Here is a 16,003-nt window from a genome sequence, read left to right as displayed (position 1 = left end):
ACTGTTTCATAGTGATCAGTATGATATGTATAATGCATAAATTCATCAATATTATACATTTAAAAAAACTACAAAGACATACGTATTTAATATATTCTTGCATAACTTTCTCCAAGGACACAGTGCCATCTTTGCTGAAAATGGATGGGTTCCACATCGCAGCACGGGCCACCATGACAGATGAAGCGGATGTCGTCTGTCGGAAGGTTTCAATGCCAGAATGCTCTTTGATGTAGTTATAAGATCCTCCACTGAAAATAAACAGCTTCCTTATGGCATTGTACTGCAGTCAAATGTATGAACCTCACTTAAATATACTGACCTTACCAAATTACAAAGGAATAGAGAAGGAACACTTTGCAGCAAAGACACGAAATAACTGGGAACCTATCATTAGAGTTAGCAGCATTTTTTTTTTTTGGGGGGGGTGGGTGGGCTGGAGTGAAGGGAGAGAGACCCTGGGGCTGTAGAGGAAGGGAGATAAACTAGAACTGCAGCTGGGGGTGGCCAGCTGGAGATGGTGGGAAGGGAGAGAAGCACTGGACCCCATGGGGGTGCTGGAGGGAATTGAGAGAGACACTGAGTTTGTGGCTGGAGCTGTACCGCAGGGGGAGGTCTGAAAAGAATGTAGAAAGGTGAACCCATGGGAGGCTGGTGCAGGGGAGGGAAGGAAAGGGAGAAAAGTGCTAGACCCTTGGGGAGATGCACTGGAGGGAAGAGAGAGAGAGGTGCTGACCTGCAGGGAAGGAGGAAAGAGAAGGGAAGAGAAAGAGAAATGCTGAATCAAGGGGATTAAGGAAGAGGAAGTGAAATAATGTACACATAGTGGAGGGAGGAAAAAGAAATGAAGAGACACATTGGTGTAGGGGAGGAAGAGATAAGGTGCACACAGGAAGGTATGCAAAACAGAGGGGATATGATAGGCATGAAGGGGAACACAAAGACAAGGACACAAAGGGGAGACATGTATTATTATTGTTTACTGGTCAATTCTGGATTCAATACGCCCACTGATTCCTTGGAAAAGAGCATTCTACAAACGCTACATCTAATGAAAAAATACATTTTACACTCAACAATAGTCAGGGGCAGCAGAACACCTAGGTGTGGAAGAGGCAAACAAATCAATCTTTGACCCCTGCCCCTAAGCTCTCAAGTTGCTGATGCTGCATTGGGCCATAGCCTCTGCTGCTAGTGACTTTGGAAGCAGTAACTGGGTACTTTAAAGTATTTTTCCCATCTTTCTGGGCAGGCTCACAATCTAACTGTGGTACCTGGGGCAATGGAAGTTTAAGTGACTTGCCCGGGGTCACAAGAAGCAGGCTGGGATCGAACTCACAACTGAAGGGTGCACTAACCACTAGGCCACTCCCTTCCTCACACAGGAATGTTGACAGTTCGACTCATCTCACAGTGTTCTGGTTGCCTGGCCAGCTTGCCTTGGCCAAAAACTCTCTCGAGCTGTGTGCCCAGGCATAATCATATCTAATGGTGGATTCATAAGCTCCCCTGCAAAGCCGTGTATAGGAGTGCAGCATGCGAAACATGGTCAGCTCACCTGGAATATTTTGACAGGCTTGTTAATCCTGAGCCAACTTTTGCATAGGCAGTAGAATCACCCCCCCTCCCCGCATCAGTGCCTCATCATCCTTCCCCCATCTGCACTGGCCTTCTCTCAACTCTGCCCTCCGCCAATATCGGTTCTTTCTGTTCTTTTACAATGAAGAAAACATGTAACTTTGCTTTCTCCACAGTGCGCTCTTCCGTCTTTAACTGCTGGCACCTATTCTTCCATTTAAACGTGCAGAAGTGCCAGTGGCATTGCAGAGAAGAGAGCAAAGCAATGACAGCAAAATATGCTCTTGACCATATGAAGAGTGAACTGATAAGGCAGCCTTTTGGCACTTTTGAACTACAATGCCCTGAGCCACTGCCTTATCCAGTTCATGCTTTCCTACTTTTTATTAAGATTTGTCAACAGTCTTTATGAAGACACTTGCTTAAGGTACCTAAGAAAGTGATAAGTCTTCCTATAGTAAACTTACCTGGCTATTATTGGAATAGAGACGGCTTCAGAGATGGCTCTGATGATATCACAATGAACGGGATGCTGAGGCCGCTCCTCTTTTGTTCTTTTTATATAATGGTAGGGACAAAACAAAAATTCCAAAATTATTATTTTAAGCTTTATTGAAATTATTCATTATGATATGGCATATGGGTAGGCCAGAGGTAGCTGAAAATCATAAAAAGGTTACACTGGTTAAACCCAGTCCAGAACATCAACAGCAATAAAATGTTAGAAAATAATTCTATGCATTTCAAGCAGTTTCTGCACTTGAGCTATGTCCAGATAATTTATTTATCATATACTGTAGCTATTTCATATTTTCTGAACTAAAATTTAGGAATGGAAAACGAGATGTAATCCACTGATCAGCAATATTACAAATACAGCTCATGAGAATGAAAAAAAATGATTCAACTACGTCTTAGTTAAAACTATTTCCAGCTGGAACCCTAACAGTATAGAAGTGATTCTGAATGGCAGACAAACATGTCAGTCTGTGGATCTAAGAAATAATCTTGTATCAATACATTTCACACAAAGTAGAACAGTTATTAAATTAGTCCACTTGAATGCACAAAATACAGGTTAACAACAACAACAAAAAATAAGATCACCAAGTATAAAAAAGGACCCTTTGCACCAAGTGAACCAGCTTATTGGTAAAGGCTTAAATCTATTCTATGACATCTATATCATCACTTAAGTATTTTGCATCCAATTTCTCCAGATACACTTTAAAACCTATGGGGCCAATATTCAGCAGGAGATAACTGGGTAGGAGAGGCTCCTAGTTAATTATCCTACTTGCATACCCAGATTTTCAGTGCTATGCAACTTAGATATTTTGGTTGCCAGAATGTCCAACTTTATTCGTTATTTTTGACCATAAACATGTCCAAGTTAAAAACGTCCTAACCCAGACCATTTAGACGTGGAAGGGGCCAATGTTGTAATGGACTGGCCACACAGACATGACAACAGAACAGTGGGGCACCTTAGAGGGCATTGCTGTGAACTTGTCATAAAGGGCGATAGATGTACATCTCACCATAACCTCCTTATAATTTATGGTGAGCCCTCCAAAACTCCCCCAAACCCTACTATACCCACCTGCCTGCCTGAAAATCTGGAGTTCTGCTTTCTACTATCCGGTTAGTGCTAGCATGGTCTGTGGATGGATTCAGGGTAAAGTCGAGAGTTACCTGGGCACTGCTGATATTCAGTGGTGGTACCTGGATAACTATGGTTAACTCAGGACAGCAAAAAGCATGTTTTCTTCCATTTGTGCTTATATTATATGCACAAAATGGTGTGGTAGTCGTGTTAGTTCACTTTTAAAAGTAATACAGTATAGAGAAATAAAACAAAATAAAGGAAATAAGGTGATACCTTTTCTATTGGACCAACTGAATGCATTTCTTGATTAGCTTTCAAATGCGACCCTTCTTGAGATCAGAAATAAGCAAATGTTGACAAACATCAGTATATATATAAGTGAAACATAACCATTCCAATAACAGTCTCATAGGAAGAGGGAGGGGATAGGTAAGGTGAGAAACAAGGAGGGCCGGGAGGGTGAGAGACAGAAAGACATGGATGGGTGATAAGAAGGTGACAAACAAATATAATTTTATGGTTTGTAATGCAACAGAAAATCAAGATTTTTGTTAAGTCCTGTTTGGTGGATGTCAAAATATTTTATCATTTTGATTTCTTATATTCTTGGATTGTCCTAAAATTTCCTTTTAGTATTCTCACCATAAAATCATTGATGAGGTTTGTTTTATTGAAGTGTTGTCCCTCAGAGGTGATATATTAAATATTGCCAACCAGGATATCTGTGTAAATTGATCCTAGTCTTTAGCATCTGGCTTGTTTCTCCAATATAGCATCCTTCTTCACACTTTTTGCATTCAATGATATATACCACATTAGAAGACGAGCATATGAAGAATCCCCTTATGCTGAATGTTCTATGTACAAAAGTGGGTGCCCACTGACCTAAATTAACCAGGCTGCTATCCAGTTACCACTATTGAATACTGCTGGTACCTAGGTAACTCTCGGCAGGATGCCAACTGACATTAAGTGCTGGTATCTAGATAGGTTCCGGTACTAAATATCAGGCTCAATTCAGCCAGCACTAGCCAGTGTTTAAAAAAAATGCTGACTGGTTACCTACTGTATTTTTTTTTTTTTTTTTACTAAACTGATTCATAGTTTCTAAAGGCATTTACTATAAAGCCCAGAAAGAAAAGAAATAGTATTTCTTAAACATCAGGATACCTAGTTCTGCCATGTCTTAGAGGAATATCAGTGTCCATTATGTATAATTTATAAAGAATTGCAGTCATGTTGCTATAATAATGCTACCCTACGTTCCCTGCTCTATGTAAAGCATTAAATGTACAGCTGAAAGAAGCCTGATTTTTGAATAATATAGCTGGGATACTTCTTGAACAGATGCTCAAAATCTACATAAAGTTTATTATTATCTTCTAAAGGTTGTGCTCCTGCAAAAAATCTCATGTCACTGTTCCATAATTCCATGAAAGCTAAAAAAAAAAACAAGTGCCTCTCGATCTTTAAGTTTAGACCATTAGGCTCCTCTGAGTTCAAGCAGAAAATCCATTCTTGTTCTTTCCGCATCAGAGCAAGCTTTCTATCGCCCCCCTCTCATCGATGGTGGCACATAATCGATAACAAAACACTGAAACTCTTTGGAAACATGATTAAATGTTGGAAACATGATTATAATGTTGTACCAACTGTTCCTCCATTCTATTGCATGACAGACTACTCCTGTGTTCACCCATTCGGACTCTAAAAGATTTAGAGGTTTGCCCTTTGTAAATTTTAGGACAAGGGCATACTATTATAAATATCACGAATGGTGTGTCTAAGGGCATATCTATCTCCCATGCTTGGATGAAAAAAAAAATCCCTCTTATTTCCTGCTCAAATAGGAGGTTTTTTGAACCTATGAGGCTGCTTCCCTTTCTAGTACTCTTTTTCAGTTTTAAACCTGTAGCATACGGGGATCTGAAGTTTTTCCTCCTGTATAAGAGATTACAAAAGCTTTGAAACAAATAACAGTGATTTGAAGTGATCTTTTCATTTCAAGGCTTGTTTATGGACTTTAGTTATCAAAAAGAGAGGTATTTTTGGAGATTATAATTATTTCTCTTTTATTCCTGCTTATTCAGGGGTCTGTGCTGGGACTGCTGCATTTTAACATATTTATCAATGATCTAGAGATGGGAATAACTAGTGAGATAATTAAATTTGCTGATGACACAAAGTTGGTCAAGTTGTTAAATTGCAAGAGGTTTATGAAAAAATTGTAAGAAGACCTTGTGAGACTGGAAGACTGGGTGTCAAAATGACAGAAGATGTTTAATGTGAGCAAGTGCAAAGTGATGCATGTGGGAGAGGAACCCGAACTATTGTTATGTGATGTTGGGTTCTGTGTTAGGAGTCACTTCCCAAGAAAAGGATCTAGGTGTCATTGTTGAGGATACGTTGAACCCCCCCCCCCCCCCCAGCTCAATGTGCGGCGACGGCTAAGGAAGCAAATAGAATGTTAGGAATTATTAGGAAAGGAATGGAAAACAAAGATGAAAATTTTATAATGCCCTTATATCGCTCTATGGTAAAGCCACATCACAAATATGTGCATTTCTGGTTACCATATTTCAAAAAAGCCAAATCTGATCAAGTACAAATTGAGCTTAGCTCATTTTCTTCAAAATGTTCTTTGTTTAATATTCCTACTTTAGCAGAGATTGAAGCTACTTTAAAAACTATTAATTTAAAAGGTTCCCAAACTGACTCTATTCCTCCTTTCCTCCTTAAGCGATTCTTTAAGATTTTCGGACCAGCAATTCTTACCCTGGTTAGTGACAGTCTAAAAAAAGGTATCATTCCTACGGTTTGGAAACACTCAATCATTCATCCAATCATTAAAAACCATAAAATTAGTCCTGAAGATATGTCGAACTACAGACCTATAGCCAATATTCCATTTTTATCTAAACTAACTGAGAAGGTGGTGTTTAACCAGATTTCAGATTTCATCGAAAAAACTAATATTCTTCACCCCAATCAGACTGGCTTTAGGCAACATCATTCTACAGAACATTCACTAATAGGCATGACTACCATTATTCACTACTTTCTAGATCATCATCAATCAGTTCTCTTAGTCTCTTTGGATCTTTCGTCGGCTTTCGATACAATTGATCATGAGCTATTACTAACTAGGCTCCAGTCAATCGGTATCACTGACCAAGTTCTATCTTGGTTTCACTCTTATTTTTCTGATCGTTCTTCATCTGTTTTTTTCAATAATTCAACTTCCAAAACTTTCCCCTCTACAAATGGTGTCCCTCAAGGTTCTATACTTTCTCCACTGCTATTCAATATATTTCTTGCACCTCTGTTGACTTTATGTCAATCTATCGGCTTTAATGTTTTCGCTTATGCCGACGATATCCAACTTCTGCACCCCATCGATACCAATAATCCTTCTGACATATCAGTAATCAACACAAAATTAGATCAAATACATAACTGGTTAAACAATAATAAACTTGCATTGAATATCACGAAATCCAATGTACTACTTTTTCCCTGGAAGGACAACCCCAAACTAAGCCTCCCAATTTCTATTAAGGGTCATCCTTTACTAGAGGTCAACAATATTAAAATACTTGGAGTTATTTTCGATCACTCTCTTTCCTTCCACGACCATATTAGTAATGTTATAAAGTCTTCATTCTTCCGGCTTCGACAAATCCGCTCTGTATCTCAGTTCCTTAATGCCAATTCTCTAAACATCCTCACTCATTCACTTGTCATTTCAAAGATAGATTACTGTAATGCCCTGTTCAAAGGTATAGCACAAAAGGAAATAAAACGCTTACAGATAATACAAAATACATCCATTAAACTTATCTTTAAAGCAAAAAAATTTGATCACGTAACGCCGCTCCTTAAGGAAGCCCATTGGCTTCCGGTGGGTCATCGAATAATATATAAACTCAGTTTGATCACCTTTAAATCACTTCTTTACAAAACACCAGCTTTCATTCACAAACTGCTAATCCCTTATACAGCTAATAGAACTTTAAGATCTGCCGAACAACATCTTCTAACGATTCCATCGCTAAAAATAATTAATACACGTCGTCAGTTTATTTTTTCAGTCACTGCACCCCAGACTTGGAATTCTTTACCGATCTTTCTAAGGGAAGAAACTAATTTAGAAAAATTTAAATGTAAACTAAAAACATTCCTGTTCAGTGACGCATTCATAAACTAACTAGCTCCTAAGTGTCTCTTTAATAATTATGAGAATCTCATAAATTTAATCTTTCGAGTCTCATTTCCGATTTTTACTCTTTTATCGAATTTTATCTTTTTAAAATTATTATCATTATCCCTCCCTTATGTGCCTTCCCTTTATGTACATTCTACTGTATTTAAAATGTAACTTCATCCCCTTAATTTCCTTTTGTCTCCAGTTTTGTCAAATTTGTTTTTTAACCTTGTTAGTAGTATCTTTTATGATTTTGTTTTTTATATTGTAATTTTATTATATTGTACATCGCTTCGAATTTAGAAGAAGCGATTCATCAAAAACATATTAAACTTGAAACTTGAAACTTGATATAGCGGAATTAGAAAAGGTACAGAGAAGGGCAGCAAAGATGATAAAAGGGATGGGACGACTTCCCTATAAGGAAAGGCAAAAGCAGCTAGGGCTCTTTGGTTTGAAGAAGAGACGGCTCAAGGGTGATATGATAGAGGCCTATAAAATAATGATGCAGTGAAAGGGTAGATGTGAACCACTTATTCACTCTTTTCAAAAATACTAGGACTAGGGTACATGTGATGAAGCTACTAAGTAGTAGATTTAAAACAAATCGGAGAAAATATTTCTTCACACAACATGTAATTAAACTCTGGAATTCGTTGCTGGAGAATGTGGTGAAATCAGTTAGCTTAATGGGGTTTAAAAAGGGTTTGGGTAATTTCCTAGAAGTCCATATGTCATTATTGAGATGGCTTGGGGAAATCCACTGCTTATTCCTAGGATAAGCAGCATACAATCTGTTTTATTACTTGGGATCTAGCTAGGTAGGGATCAGGCAGGCAGGCAGGCAGGATCCAGAACACTGCGGCTAAAATAATCTTCGCAAAAAGCAAATTTGACCACGTCTCCCCGCTTCTGTCTAAGCTTCACTGGCTCCCAGTAATCCTCAGGGTTCACTACAAATGCGCCTGCCTAACCTGCAAGTCTCTGCACGGTATCCTGCCTCCCCTTTTTCCACTATCTTGGAACTCTTCTAACCCCAACACCACCAGATCCACTCAAAAATTCAAACTATCCTTCCCCTCTTTAAAAGGCATATCCCATGCAGGTAAAACTAGGGACTTCCCTCTCCTTCAGGATCACCGAACTCTGGAACAGTTTTACCACCCCGCTTCGGTGCCTGTCTTCCCTCCAACTCTTCTGAAAACATTTGAAAACTTGGCTCTTCTCCAAAATGCAATGACCTCTCCCTCATCGATTTACTAATACCCTCTAAGCCCCTCTTTCTAAGCCCTTCTACTTTTCATTGTAGTTTCTTTCTATACCAATTACTGTAAACCGTGTCGAGCTCTACTTCTGTGGAGAAGATGCGCTATACAAACTTAAGGTTTAGTTTAGTTTAGGTACTTGGGACCTGGATTGGCCACTGCTGGAAACAGGATATTGGGCTTGATGGACCTTCGGTCTGTCCCAGAATGGCAATTCTTATGTTCTTAACATTTTGAAGTTTTACTCCTGAATGCCTAATAAGAAGAATGTAGAAAACAGGTACAGTGAATTTGATGTTTGTAGTAGCTTGAATTGGAAATAAGATTTGGGAGGATAAGCATCTTGAAAACAAAATGTACTGGTGCCTGAGGAACCAAAGATGAAGCAACTTAAAAAAAATTCCGTAAGCATAAAATCTGTGGGTGGATTTTACTTGTAAGCTTTGCATCAATTTTAGGAGGTATCAGAAAAAGTAGGCACCCAGGACTTGCTTCTCAAATGCGCATTCTGATTGAAGGCGGTGGTAGACATCCTATCGCCGTCTAACAGCCATTCAGGACAAATGTTTAAAAAAAAAAAAAAAAAAAAAAATTTTGCAATGAAGGACGCCTAGATTGTAGGCGTCTGTAGTGTGTCTACAGAGACGTGTATGGATTCTTAAGCATACCCAAGTGGTTTCGCCCAGATGTGGCCTTGGGTGTGCTTAAATGTCCTTATGCATCTCCACAGGCATGAGACAGATGCCTTAAATATAGGCCTGCAAAATGCTGGCTTACATTTAAGGCATCTGTTCACTGATGTAGACGCGATTCATTTTAGGATGCCGATGCATGATTAACCTGAGATCGGTGGTTGCCTCTTAGGCATCCGCTAATATCGGCGTCCTATACAGAATCTCTATATACAGAATATGTACTCTCTGCCGCAACCCTTTCTCCAGGAATATCTGTGATATGAAGGTACATATGCACCTTGTAACAGTGGAGGTGGTGGGTAATTTTCAAAAAAAAACTCAAGGAAACTAACTTGGATCCAAGGTAGTGTGGTGACATGGGCCTCCTGGTACTGGACGCACCTACCTTCCATGGACTGCAATGGCAGCTACTCCAGTCCTTTCTATCCTTTTCACAAGGTTTACTGTTTCTTCCAGCTGGAAAAGAATAATTTTACAGGCAACATTTTAAGTTTCAAACAAATAAAGATGATTCGAAATGAGCTAGGTTCACTAGCTAGGTTGCAAAGGGTTAAATGGTAAAAACTGAAAGTTTCATTTCTCGGCTAACACTGTTCATCAGCTGCCTGGTAGATATGAGTTTTCAATATTTAGCAACACAGTTGGTAAGAAGTCAGTCTAAATTTGCTCTTACAAATACTTATTTGAAGAATCAGTGTTGTATATGGATTATTTTCATTTATTAATTCTGCCTTGAAAACAAAGAATGAGAGAGTCTTCTGTCTCAGTGCCAGATATTAAAACTGAACAAATGACCTATAATGCTCAGTGATCAAGTAAGCAATTAAAACATGTATCATTCTATTTAGTGAAAACAGACAAACTTCACTCGATTTTCATCAAAAGACAAACACCAAAATAATGGAGTGGGCATATAAATTCAATGGGTGACCAAAGAACTGGATAGAGGGAGTGCCCTACATATGGTGTATTTAAATTTTAGCAAAGCCTTTGATGGTGGTCCACACAGATGTCTAATAAATAAACTGAGTGCCCTTGGGATGGCCCCAAAGTGACATGCTGAGTCAGGAACGGGTTGAGTGGAAGGCGACAGAGGGTAGTGGCCAATGGAAATAGCTCTGAGGATAGGGATGTTACCAGTGGTGTGCATCAAGGTTCTGTTCTTGGGCCTGTTCTTTTTAACATTTTTATAAACGATATTGCTGAAGGGCTGTTGAGTAAGATTTGCCTCTCTTCGGTTGATACCAAAATCTGCAACAGAGTAGACACCCCAGATGGTGTGAATAACATGAGGAAAGACCTAGCGAAGCTTGAAGAATGGTCTGAAATTTGGAAGTTAAGATTTAATACTAAGAACTGCAATGTCATGCATTTGGGCTGAAAAACCCTGAGTGAACAGTACAGTTTAGGGGGTGAAGAACATTTTGTGCACGAAAGAGGAGCAGAACTTGGGTGAGATAGTATGTGATGATCTTAAGATGGCCAAACAGGTTGAAAAGGCGATGATGAAAGCTAGAAGAATAGAGGTATGGCCAGTAAGAAAAAGGAGGTATTGATGCCTCTGTATAAGACTCTGGCGAGATCTCATTTAGAATATTGTGTACAATTCTGGAGGCTGCACCTTCAAAAAGATATAAAAAGGATGGAGTTGGTCCAGAGGAAGGCTACTGAAATGGTGCGTGGTCTTCGTCATAAAGCATATGGGGACAGACTTAAAGTATCTCAATATGTATACTTTGGAGGAAAGGCGGGAGAGGGGAGATATGATAGCAATATCTAAATAGTGTAAATGCATGAGTCAAGTCTCTTTCATTTGAAAGGAAACTCTGGATGAGAGGGCATAGAATAAAGTTAAGAGGTGGTAGGCTTAGGAGTAATTTAAAGAAATACTTTTTTACAAAAAGGGTGGTAGATGTGTGGAGCTTTGTCTGAATTAAAGAAAGCGTGGGATAGGCACGTGGGATCTCCTAGAGAGGAAGAGATAATGGTTACTGTGGATGGGCAGATTGGATGGGCCATTCGGCATTTATCTGCCATCATGCTTCTATGTTTTAAGCAACACATGCCTCTAAACCTCAAAAATCTTCATATATATCCCAAGCAGGGGTTGCATTCAGTGTGTGACACACACACTTGCCCCTCTTCTCTAGCTCACACACTAAAGCATCTTTTCTACAGCATTGGCTCATCTCCCTTCTCCCCACCAAACTCAGCATTTCTCTCCCAGTTCCCTCCTGGCTCAGCATATGTCACTCGCTCGCTCTTTCCCCCACCTCGTGGTCCTTTAAGCTTGCTTTCCATCCTGGCCTGCACTGGCAGCCACAGTGCTGAAAGGCTACTTGTGGATGGTCTATAGGAGCCTTCCCTCTTCTTGTCTCACCTCCTCTGGAAGCAGAAGTAGAATCAGAGAAGGCAGGTCTAGCAGAGGGAAGGCATGAGGAAGGGGAGAGACAGGGAGACAAGCTGGACATCGAGAGGGATAGCGACACAGAAGGACGATGTCAGACAGGTAAGGAGGTGGGGAGATAGAGACAGAAGGGAATGATGACAGACACGTGAGGAGGGGATGGGGACACAGAAGGATGATACTGGGTAGGGCAAGAAAACTGACACAGAGAAGAGGGATACAACAAGCTGGGAGGATAGGAGCAAAGACACAGGGGAAATACAAGATAGGGTGATATTGACATAGAGGGAAGATGGATGGTAGACAGAGAGAGAACAAATACCAAAGAGACCCTGACAAGACAGTTAAAAGGAGATAAAGGAAAACAGAAATCAGAGATTAGGACCAACAATAATTAAATGATCAGACGACAAAGATAGAAAACCAAATTTTATTTTCTATTGATTGATTAGAAAATGTAAGTTTTTGGAAAGTACATCTGACAGAGCTGCTTTTAGAAATAGTTGGGGCCCTGTGAGGAAAAAAATCTCTGTCACTGGCCTTCAATCTCTAGCCTAGCAGTGATAAATCTCCAGCTTTCAGATGAGCCACCCTTTGCATCTCTGCAAGGTATGGTGACAAATGTTTTATTACAGAACTAAAACAGGAAGGGATACCCCAGTAAAGAGATGAGAAGAAAGGCCAAAAAAAGGAAGGGCCCCCATAACATCTGCATTCCACAGAAATATCACCCTTCTGTTTTGCTCTCCATCCCAATCCTTTCTTTCACACTGCACACAGTTTCAAGCAGCATTATCCCTTTCTTTCCCCTTATCACCATTCTGCTCTGTCCTTCAGCCATCGGTATTTCAACAATCTTCTGTTCCCCTGCATATCATGCTCCAGATGTCTCCTGGCTGTAGTTTATCTTCCATTCTGGCACAGAGGCTCCAGGCATGCTTCAGCTCTTTCATATGCCTCCTGCCTTGGATTGGTTACTCACTAAAGCTTACAGAAAGACAGGGGGGCTGCGGAAATGCCAGAGAGTTATCTCCTTCCTATAGCTTTTGGGTTACTCCTTCTTTCATTGTCAGCAAAAGGTACATACACCACAGGTTGAAAAGCCCTGCTTTAAATAAAATAATTTCTACATGGCAGCCTCCTGAAAGTTAAAAAAGGATACTCTCTGGCACATTTTCCCCTCCCATCTCTCTTAAACTCATAGGAATTTCCTTTGTCCTTCATAGCAGCCCCAAAAAGGCATATTGGACTGGGTATATCTCTTTCCCTCCTTCTGTCCAAAAAAGGACAATCTTATCATGTCTGAAAAGGAGAAAGGATGTGGTAACCCTTTTTGGACAGATTGGAGGTAAAGGGTGGATTCCTGCAGGCAGACTTTGATTTTTGACAGTAGGCTGGGGACAGTTTGCTGCAGAACATTAAAAAAACAACAACTTAATTACTGAGAGCATAGTTAATGCCCATTGTAGCACTTTTCAAATGTCAAAATGAAAAGCTAGAAAAGAAGCTTTCTTTAGATCAGATTCCTTAAGAAATCTTGAGTTGGTGAGAGAACAAACAAGCGAATTCACCATGAGCTAAGCCACTTGCCAGTGATATCAAAGCAAATAAGCAAAATCTGAAGTGGTAAATCTTTTAATATCCTTTTGTTCCCAAGTTTGATCTGAAAGTATGTTAGACAATTTTAATAAAACCTGAAAGTGGGTAGAGAACCTGGGGATTTTTACTTTGACTCTGGGCAAGTCATTTAACCCTCCATTGCCCCAGCTACAAAACTGAGATTGTGAGCCCACTAAGGACAGAAAAAGTACCTGAATACATGGTAATATGTAAACGGTTGTACCACAGAAAGGAAGTAGATCAAATGCATTACCCTTACCCCTTAAATTGCATTATTATGTATTGTACACCACCGCCAATTAGGGTGCCATTTGCAGAATCTGGCCCAAAGTGCCTGAATAAGTTGGAAATGATACAAGATATTCAAAATTGTCCCAACAATATCTGCATTACAATAAAACATGCCCTCTTTATAGAGTTCTATGGTAATGCCCAATTATATACAGAAATTATCTTTCTAACAAAGGATAGCAATAAAATATGCAAATACCACCTCCTGAAAAATTAATTTAATACTGCAGACTAAAGCACTAAATTTAACCTGCATTAGCTTCTCTGATTTTTATGAAAATACAATACTCTTTTATTAAGAAAACACACATCTAGCAGGAAATACATAATACAAAATTATTTGAATTTAAAATATAATAAAATGTGTTCTTACTGAAGGTAGGATGCGGATTTTGCAAGTTACTGGTTTAGAAAGTCCTTTAACAAGTGTGCTCAAAATCTAAAAACACAAAAATTTAAAAAGAACAATTAGGTTCTTACCTCGATAATCTTTTTTCTTGTACTGTAGATGTGTCTAGTAGTCATGAATGCTAGGGGCTATGCATCTGAACCCGCAAGTTGCTTGCAGAAAGCTGTCAATCATCTTTGAACTCTGCCTCCTTCCCAGGAAGCTGTTCCTGCCCCCTCAGTTTGTACAAAAGCAATCAAGCAACACTGTAATTACATACAAAACTGGAAGAACGAAAACGAGGAAAAAAAATCTCCAACATTACAATTCTGTTCTGCGCTGTAACAAACATATCAATTAACATTATAACATTCAAGTAACTGATCAAAACAGATACCAAAACTATGTGCAACACTAATATTACTGTATATAGAGCTCGTAGCTACTCGCATGTCCTGGTATATGGCTGCTGCCATGGGAGTCAGACTCTGTAGCAGGTCCAAAATCTACTTCTGGAGCTTCAGTCTGCATGGCTTTGGAAGAAAAACCTGGCTCAAGGATGTGTCAAACAAAATTCCCAGGTACTTCAGGCGTTGACTCGGCTCTAGCTGACTCTTTTAAAATTTATTATCCATCCCAGGTCCTGGAGGAGTTGGACTACTCTTGAAACTGCCGGTTCTCCTTCCTCCCTGGACAGGGCTCCGATTAGTCAACTGTCCAAATATGGGTGCACTTGAATTCCTGCATTGCGGAGGGGTGTTGCTATCACCATCATGACACTGGTAAAGGTGCAAGGTGCTTTTACTAGGCCGAAGAAGAGTGCAGAGAACTGGAAATGCTGCTCCAGCAAAAGAAACCACAAGTTCCTCCAGTGGGCCAGAAAAATGGGAATGTGGAGATAGACTTCTGCCAAATCAAGGGAGGCAAGAAATTCCCCCAGAGCCACTGCTGCTATGACTGACTGAACGATCTCCATGTGGAAGTCGGCACTTTCGGTGCAGTACTGATCCACTTGAGGTCCAGGATTGGCCTCTAGTCCTCTGAGCCTTTCTTTAGCATGATGAAGTATATGGAGTATCTGCTTAAGCCCAATTTTTCATTCATGACTAGCTCTATACACAAAGATCCAATAGTCTTTGCACCGTTGCCTGGAGAATCTACAAAAAGTTCCAGAACAGAGGCACAGGACTCAATTTTGTAACCTTCCTGAACAACTTCTAGGACCTAATGGTTTGTGCCAATCTGAGCCCAGACCAACCAATGGGCCGATAGCCTACCCTTCTGTTGGGGAGGTGGAGAGGGGGTTGGCCCCAGTCCTGGTGTCACTGTGCTTTCATGGAGGCTGGAGAGGGGCAAGAACCAGAGGCTTGCTGTCTCCTGCCCACACTGAACCTCTGCTGTGACCCCTGAATGAATAATGATAGAACCCGAAAAAAATGGGAGAAGAATATACAATGAGCAAGAACGAATCTCCCAAAACCCCAAGAAATGGAACTAGATAAGGAGGAGAGACAACCCAAAACTATGTGCACTACTATCACTCAGGCAGCTTAATAAAGGAATTTAGAGAGGTTGAGGGAGCCCTCAGTCACACAGCCTCCCTCCGGGGAAACCCCAGCAGTATTGGCTGTCACTGGCTTACACCCAGAAAGGGTGCTAACTGTGAAACACCCCCGGGCTCTCTCAGTGAGAATTTTTGTGATAAATCTACACACAAATAGTGTTGAAAGTGCAAAAATCAATCAAAAACACACTCAACAAATAAAAGATGAGATTGTCTCCACCCCATATCCAGGGGGCCAAACAAAAGTTCAAACGTCCAAATCCAACTATGCAAAAGCCAACTGGAAGTACTTAGCTTCTCTATGGATAACGCAGCCAGCAGATAGCAAGTTCGTCATTTTTTGAGGCGCTTCACTTCTGGCAGTGACCCTTAGCAAATTGAA

General features: G+C 40.1%; 1 protein-coding gene across 4 annotated transcripts in view; it reads right to left on the bottom strand.

Annotated features, from left to right (window-relative positions):
* The window catches only part of DUS2 (dihydrouridine synthase 2), a 96,922-nt gene that overhangs the window by 24,899 nt on the left and 56,020 nt on the right, over positions 1 to 16,003 (bottom strand). For 3 of the 4 annotated variants that reach the window (XM_033941422.1, XM_033941423.1, XM_033941424.1), the window contains exons 8-11: positions 14,043 to 14,108; positions 9,737 to 9,807; positions 2,046 to 2,132; positions 83 to 251 (exon numbers count right to left, since the gene is read on the bottom strand). In XM_033941422.1, the coding sequence (XP_033797313.1) occupies positions 83 to 251; positions 2,046 to 2,132; positions 9,737 to 9,807; positions 14,043 to 14,108 (393 nt within the window). The remainder of the gene's footprint in view (positions 1 to 82; positions 252 to 2,045; positions 2,133 to 9,736; positions 9,808 to 14,042; positions 14,109 to 16,003) is intronic. The other variant, XM_033941425.1, reaches the window with a different exon arrangement.

The sequence above is a fragment of the Geotrypetes seraphini genome, chromosome 4, assembly GCF_902459505.1.
Source record: "Geotrypetes seraphini chromosome 4, aGeoSer1.1, whole genome shotgun sequence".
NCBI classification, from domain to species: Eukaryota; Metazoa; Chordata; class Amphibia; order Gymnophiona; family Dermophiidae; genus Geotrypetes; species Geotrypetes seraphini.
The sequence above is the reverse complement of the archived record's forward strand: the minus strand, read 5'-3'. Positions and strand labels throughout refer to the sequence as shown.